The sequence below is a fragment of the Nestor notabilis genome, unplaced genomic scaffold (genome assembly GCF_000696875.1).
Source record: "Nestor notabilis isolate BGI_N333 unplaced genomic scaffold, ASM69687v1 scaffold116, whole genome shotgun sequence".
Classification (NCBI taxonomy): Eukaryota; Metazoa; Chordata; class Aves; order Psittaciformes; family Psittacidae; genus Nestor; species Nestor notabilis.
The window spans coordinates 86952-95117 of NW_009933064.1; the positions used below are offsets into that span (position 1 = coordinate 86952).

Here is an 8166-nt window from a genome sequence, read left to right on the forward strand (position 1 = left end):
CTTCATCCAAGTCATGGATGAGGGAGTTAAACAATACTGGATCCAGTATTGACTCTCAAAGGGCACTGCTAGCTACAGGCCTCCAACTAGGCTCTGTGCTGCTGATCACAACCCTCTAAGACCTGCCATTCAGCCAGTTCTCAATCCACCTCTCTGCCCACTCATCCAGCCCACACTTTCTCAGTTTTCCTATGTGGATATCACGGGAGGCAGTGTCGAAAGCCTTCCTGCAGTACAAGTAGGTTTTCTTAATATTGTATTCCTATTCCTATTTCTTAGAAGTTTATCTGCAGAAGTGCTTGTACTTCATTTATCAAACATGGGGAAACAGGAGTTAATAATTTATTAACTATTTCTTATATTCATTAACTTAGAGTTTTGGGTTTATACTTTGAAAAATACCCACTGCTTTGGTATCTTAAAGCTCCAGGTGGCTCACTCCTGCCAAGTTTTGCAGTAGTGTTCATTTCTATGTCAAACAGTCAAGCCCAGGTACTGCAAAGCCTGGAGCTATTCAAAGTCAGTTTCTCCCCACACTGTCAGTGGTCAGAGCAAAGGTATGTGTTAGAAATTAAACAGTAGCCAGGTGCTGTGATTAAGAGTCTGAAGTGGGGAATGCTTGAGGTTTGCCTTCATCTGCTGCTTCTGTAAAGGTGCTGTGTACAAAGGGCTGTTCTGAAACACCCTGGTCTTGTTCTGTTCCTGCTGGCCCATCCCAGAGTGCTTTTGGAGGGCAGTGCCCTTGTGTGAGGCTGGAAAGTTTTGTACAATAGCGTAGGCTGCAGAAAGGAGGCATTTGGGACCATTCCCAGCCCCAGGGATGTGCTGAGGTAATGTGCTGCCTTGAGAGTGTTTGATAGACAGAGAATCTGGCAAATTATCAATGTGGTGGGAAATGGCTTTTACCTTGAGGCAGTGGCAGAGCAAGTCTGCGCAGTGCTATAAATGGATTTTAGCACGTGATCTCCAGTTTCTTCCATAGTTACAAGCACAATAAACTTGGCCAAACATGAAAAACACTGACAAGTATGTTTGGAAAGGACTGAAAAAAGCAAAGGAAGCAACAGGCAGTTTGGGTTTTGCTTTACTAGCCTTGCGTATCAACATTCCAAAGCACAGGACTGTTGGTTTGCTCAGCTGTTGTGTACAGAACCAGTTGTAATCTAGCAAGGTGTAAGTAACTGGGGAACTCCATATGTCACAGTTCCACGGCCACAGAAAGTCGACCTGGGAAGAAAGAAAATACTCGAATCAAGATTTATTTATCTATTTTTCCCAAAAGACAAATGCAAGTTTGTCAGCTGTCACCTTGAGGGCTGTTAGAATCCATATTCCCACTTAAGCCTTACTAAGAGCCTACTGTACAGAACATTAGCATTTCCATCTTAACAAAAGCGAGGTGAATTTCCTTCTTTTGAGGAGCAGCTGGAAAACTTGAGGTTTAATACATGAATAAAATTATTCTCAATATATAGACCTCTAGATAAAAAGTTAAGTCTTGTTAAGCTGCCTTTGTTTAGGCTTTACTAGTCTGCTCCAATCAAAACCTTACAGGTTGTTTTTAGTAGGTCACGATGAAAGGGAGTTAATCAGCTTCTCTAAATAATCCATGTCAATGCCAGTTGATAAGGAATATTTTTTTTCCTAATACCTAACCAATATTTTTTCTGTTGTAAAATACATCAAGTAAACCTTGACCTAAACCCACTTCCCAGCCAGTTTATGCATCTGGTTTTTTGCTCCTCTCCAGACTTTTTTTTTATTGAGAAACACACTTCCTTAAGGTGCTCTACACAGATCACGTTTTCTAAAACTCCTTTGCTGTTTCCCCAGACTTCATTCTGTGAGTATTATTCCTGAAGTATACTCCCCAAACTTGAAAAAGACCCTGCTTCTAACCCCAATGATTTAAATAAGAATAATCATTCCTTGGATCTTCTATACAAAATCAGGTAATGCACCTGAGAACGAGACTCGCTTTACCTTGGTTTTAAATTGTCTTGCTTTGGCAAGACAGTTTACATTCCATATCATGCACTGCTGTAGCTGTGTTCCTTGCCAGACAGTTACTGGTTTTATTATACTTGAGTTTTTACAGGTTTGTACTCAAACACTTGATTTTTCTGACCAAAGTATAGCATCTTGTGCTTGTGGTTACTGAAATTCATAGAATCATAGAATGGTTTGGGTTGGAAACGACCTTAAGATCATCCAGTTCCAACCCCCTGCCATGGGCAGGGACACCACACACCAGACCATGTCACCCAAGGCTCTGTCCAACCTGGCCTTGAACACTGCCAGGGTTGGCGCATTTGCCACTTCTCTGGGCAGCCTGTTCCAGTGCCTCATCACCCTCACTGTAAAGTTCTTCCTTGTATCTAACCTGAAGAGCCCCAGTTTTCTCAGCCTGTCTTCATACAGGTTAATTCACATTGTTGGTTGCAAACTCTGTCCAATTTCAGACCATTTTTCAATCCTATCTCGCAGAGTTTTTACGCTCCTTGCCTATTCCTTCTACCTGTAAAGGGACATAGAATCATAGAAACGTACTTACCTATGTCCATCTCCATGAGTTATATTGACTGTTTCTGCTCCCAGTCTTGCCCAGAGAAGAGTAAATAGGGTTTTGTTCCAGAGGAATTCAATTTCTGTAGTATTTTTTGGGTTAATTTCAACATCAAGGTATTTTGCGTAAACTTGGTCTTGAGAGAGGTCTCCACTGCAAATGCAATGAAAACAGCAATGCTAAGTTTAACAGCATAGAGACTTCTGAACCAAATCATTCTCCACAAGGTTTGTTACAACAGAAATTTGCACTTTTGCTGTTCGTTGCAGCAGCACAGGACCAGAACTCTGGTGTTATGCTCTGAACAGGGAGAGGGTGACAACAGTAAATGTGCATGTGGTGGGAGATCACTGGGAAAAATAACAAGGGTGAGGCAGGGGCTGCCTCCAGCACCCATGTGGGCTGAGTTTTGTAGGTGTCACAGCAGGGAGAGCTTCAGGTAAGGTTTTTGGGAAGCACTTTAGAGAAGAGTTGGATACTGTGGGGCTTTGGTCTGAATGTGCACAGAGAATGGTAGAACACATGGGAACGCTTGTTTCGGAGCAGGTATGGAAGACAGTGGGAGCTGCTGCTTTGGTAGTCAGTGGGAGATGGTATGAGCTGTGAATGAAGTCTGCTGGCCAGCTTATATAGATGTGCCATTTATATAGTAGTGATGATTTTTAGTACCTCCTAAGGAGAAAGGAGGTATCCACTTTGTAAATTTGGTAAGTTTGGGCATAGGATTGCCTTGCACGAGATCATTCAGCAAATCACCATCACAGCAGAGCCTTATCAGTGCAAGGAGTGAGTATGCTGACGTGTATGTTGCCACGCTAGTGTGAGAGTGGTTGTGCTAAAGTGCATATGAAACAGGTAAGTACTGGTATGAATTATGTGTATTCCACTCGTGTACATTTATTTCTTCTCTAAGAACAGCTCAGAGAAACACAGAACTCATGGAAAGGAAGTGACTTCCATTTCTTTTTTGCAACCATCCATTTACCCTCATGGATCTTATCTAAATCATAACTCTTCTCATAATCTGCTGTTAAGCAGAATGTTTGTGATACAGAATAAGCTTTTGTCTGCTTAAATGTGTAGAAAATGTGTAGATTGTTAGCAGCATTAAATGCTATAGGGAAATATTTATTTCTCTTACCTGGCAATTTCATATTCTTTTGTGTTCCCCTCTGTGTCATGGAAAACCAGGTTTATGTCCCCTCTCATTTTCTTTGCACCAGACAGCTGGAGAAGTACTTTTTGCCTCCAAGCTGCAGAAAGAAAAGCAAAATAAAGCTAGATTGTCATTGATAGGAGATACCTAAAAATACTTGTTTACCCAAAAGTTCTTTTTTTTCCTAACTGGAATTAGTTTGTGTTGGCGAATGAAAGACTCGGTGAGCTTGAATTTTAGTAACTAATTAGCACTTTTTTTGTCAAAGAAAGATGTTGGCAGTTGTTCACTGAAGAAACACAGGAGCATGGCTGTAAAGCAAGGCCTTGATTGCATCAAGGCAATCACTTTTCAAACACGTCAACAACTGTAACAAAACTTCTCCACTTACTAGCAAAAGGTGGGTCTGCTGCTGTATTTAAAAAATACTTTTGGTTTACCCTCTTCAGTTTAGCTGGGAATCTGTCAGCATAGTGCCCCATCATTGGACACCCCTCCTGTGGACATGGGAAACAGTCTCCCTAGGGAAAATAAGAGCATCAGTTAATGAGGAGTATTTTTTAATCCTAGCTCTGACAAAATTAAGGCTGATGATGCTGTTCTGATCTTGCAAAGCTGTGGCAGTGCTGTATGTTGTCATATCTTCCCACTAAAACCTGATGGACTTGCTTCAGATAATGGCTCCTGCACCCTGCCATACACCAAGAGGGTGTAGAATGAGCAGGTTTAATACCCATGTCCATGATGGTCTGAAACTCCACGGTTCAAATATTTTTCAGCTGGAGTCTAGGACAATATATAAGCCAATTTTACTCTTCTAGTGGAAAGCAACTTGACTGCATTCACGTTGCAACACCATATGGGGGGGAAAGAAAAGGAGCATCATTCATAATGCATTTATTTAGGTACGCTAATAAGTGTAAACTAGAGAACAGGCAAGGATTCTGGAGGCTCCAAATGTGTCTTCTTCCAGCCATGAATGAGTAGGATAGATATATCTAACCTATGTGCTCTTTGCATAAAGGTTTAGAGTGACAATTGCATGGGGTTCATTTTTTCCCCCCCTGTTTTGGTGATATCATCCATGCTTCAGGATTAATTTCCCCGAGTGGAATAGCTGATGTAGCCTCTGCGTGTCACTGTGCTCTTCCTCCTACCACCCCATGAGAGCACGGCCACCAGCATCCAAGTCCTCTGCACATACAGTGGGACCTATCACGAGTGTAGAGATCAGGATCATTTTCTTTACAGGAATTCCACACCTATTCCTGGTCTGATACACTTACCGAGTCAAAGGATTTGTACGTTTTACAGGGATATCCAAGGAATCCGGTGGGATAGAGGATACTTTTGAAATAATACTCATGGCTGCGGGAGTGATGGCACCCTCCAAAGATTGTAGCATCTGTTGGAGCAAAGTTTATGAACACCAGTGAAATAACCTCCTGTTACCCTGTACAAGGGTTGCACTTGTCTCACCATGGAAACAGCTAAAGCATGAAACAGAACAATAGTGTGGTCTTGGGATAATTTTTCACCTGAATTTACACATTTCTGGGTGCAGCAGAAGTCACTGTTTTGTCTGGGGTTTATTCAGGGAACCGTGTGCCAGTTGCCCCAAGATTTCAGGTGAGATGCATTAGTCTGCTATGGCATCGTAGTCCCTTTTAAGAAGACAGCCATTTATATATGAGATGTCACAGCAAGATGGCATTAATTACAGTTTTAAAAGGCTTAACAGAGCAAGGAGAATCCACCAGCCTTCTGCCAGCTTCTCCAAAGCCCGTGAAGAAAGAAGTCTCCAGTGGAGAGGTGATGTAGGTACAGTCACTGGCAACACCAAGTGCTTTTGCCTGTCTCAGCCTTGAAAACCTTCTTCTGGGACTGCTGGGTTGTTGGACCTGCAGACATCCTGTTCCCTGCATTTTTGTGTTAGATTTCAAATTAGAGGAGCACAGCTTAGGCCTGTATTATACTTCCTTTCCTACACTGCTCCCTGGGGATCACTGTTCTGATCCACCCTTTGCTGTTTCGTATTTCCTTCTAGAACTTACAATTTAATAAGGAAACCCCAATTTTGTTTTGCTGTTTTCTCCCAGACAGTTACATTCACAGTTCATGTTTCAGAATGGAATGAAAACAAAGTACTGTGCATGTTGGGAACGTATGTTTACCTGCAATGATAACTTCAAATTCACTTTGTTTCATCTCTGGAAGTAAATCAGTGCATCCAGGCATCACAGTTCCTCCATTTGGGTAAAAGTCCATGTGACCAGTGGTGTTAGATATTCCAAGCCCTGAGATACACGTGTGATGAGGTCAGTGTCTCAGCAACATACCCATCCCTGCAGATATTTACTTGGCTATACTTACCTACAGCAGGAAAGTGAGCAGCATTACTGTGGATAACATCAACAAAGTTTGCATCTGAAGGATCTAGCCTCACCTCAGGAGGAGTGCCTTCAAAACAGGGCCCAGCAGGATCTAAACCTAAAAGAAACCCCCACATTTATTGGTTGAGGGATTGAGGGAAGTGTTGCACATGTTAATGTCTTCTGACAACTTACAAAATCAGTTGTTCAGTACTGCACAAGGCATGTTGAATCATAATAATGTGAATGTTAAGCTAAACTGAAAAGAAAATGTGCAATAATATGGTTTTGTGAACCTTTCCATAAACTTATTCCAACAGAAGTAAAATATTTCCCAATAGACTATATAATGGCACTGTATAACTATGAAGGAGGCATTTTTACCTTTGAGCTTATTACTGGCCCATAAAGCTTTACAAATGGGAAAAACTAAGGATTCCTGATATGTTGCTTTGCCTTTGTGTTGCTTGATGTAACATTACCATCACTCACTGGGTGACAAAGATATAAACTATGTCTTTCCTTCCACTAAAGTCTTCCACTACAGAGCTTTTAACCTAACTAGAGAAAGAAGATGTAATAATTACCCTTGTTTCTGAGAAGAATGAAGCTTGTCTCCTCTCATGTGAGGTGTCTCCAGCACTGCCTATAGTTTAATTCCAGTCTACAGACCAGTATGTTGCAAGTTTCTTTCCTTTAGACACGTGCAATGTTAGCTCTGCACATCGGTGAACAGCCTACCTGTTATCCGTCTGATGCCTGGGATCCTTCTTCCCGCCTCTCCCGCAGTGTGTGCTCCCAGGCTGTGGCCAATTAAATGGATATCAGAAAGGGAGTATCTGAAGAGTTTCTGATCATTGAGGTGGTGGAGGGAGACAAGAACACAGGCTTTAAATAGCAAGCAAAGAGGGTGTCTTACATTATGGGCCTTTGGGAACACCTAGACTGACTTTCTGCATAGCAAACTGGGGCTGAGTTTTTTAAGTGAGTTCCTTGACTTAATTATTGTTTAAATTACACTAAGACTTGATAGAAAATTATCCAATCTAGAATTTTAAATGCCTGTGATGATGGATTCACTGTTGTAGTGCTGGGCATATGGTTACTGTATTCAATTACACTTGGTGACAAAATATGGACCTCCTTTCTCATTTGGATCAAGCCCTAATTTCATTTCTGTCAAAATAATTTCATTTTTTCTTTATTTACTCTATTACGGAGCCTTTTATAACCACATGTCTGTTCTCAATGTGTCTACATAGAATATGTGATATCACTCAATAGTATTTTGCTGACAAGTTTAGGTGGGGTGACATTTATTCCCCTCTTTGCCATGTGTCACCTATACAGCTAAATACTACGGTCGCATTGAAGGATGAAATGGAGATTAATCAACATGTAGGCTGCATGCAGGAGACATGTTTCATTCAGGGATTTGCTGGGTTTTGTAATGACCAAAACCAACAAGGATTGCTTACTAACTCCTTAATGTTTTTACACCAAGTTCTGTTTAGTAATATGTGAATGTGTGTGTACCCACATAAAAGCAGATCTGTAGTATTGGCCTGTCTACCTTTAGTGTTAGACAACAGGTTCCTCTGAATACGATTTACTGCAGTACTTCTGTTTAAGTGCAGCTTAACCTTTCCTAAAGTCAAACTCCAGAAGTCTGTAAAATGGGGAAAAGAAAGTCTAAGGAACACTTATTCATTTTCCCGTTGGAAGAAAGAGAGGCCTAGACTGCAAATGGTGCAGTAACAGAGATATTAAATTAGAAACTGAACCCATCTTCATGAGACCTGGGATTTGAACACAAAGAAGAAAGATACGTAAGCAAACGTGTAATGCTACATGTGAGTCTCCTAGTTAGAAACAATAGATTGTACCCCAGCAGATTCTGGGGAAGTGTTCTTTTGTATTCAGGTGCTCACAAAGTTGGGACTTTGCCTTGTGGGCTCTGAACTTGCAGCACTTCATGATGAAAACCTTCTGACCAGGATCAAGTCCATAGCCAGGCAGGGTTCTGATTTTCAGCATGTCTAAGTACTCATAAGTCTTTCTGAAGTCAGCAG

At 41.4% G+C, this 8166-nt stretch overlaps 1 protein-coding gene across 1 annotated transcript in view; it reads right to left on the reverse strand.

Moving 5' to 3' along the window:
- Positions 1–1163: 1163 nt before the first annotated feature.
- Positions 1164–8166, reverse strand: part of LOC104407394 (pancreatic lipase-related protein 2-like) — a gene marked incomplete at its 5' end in the record, with an annotated part of 12201 nt that continues 5198 nt past the window's right edge. Inside the window, 8 exons of the mRNA XM_010016674.1 lie at positions 1164–1227; positions 2555–2719; positions 3708–3819; positions 4114–4243; positions 5009–5127; positions 5897–6019; positions 6096–6212; positions 6836–6944. Of these exons, the coding sequence (XP_010014976.1) occupies positions 1164–1227; positions 2555–2719; positions 3708–3819; positions 4114–4243; positions 5009–5127; positions 5897–6019; positions 6096–6212; positions 6836–6944 (939 nt within the window). The remainder of the gene's footprint in view (positions 1228–2554; positions 2720–3707; positions 3820–4113; positions 4244–5008; positions 5128–5896; positions 6020–6095; positions 6213–6835; positions 6945–8166) is intronic.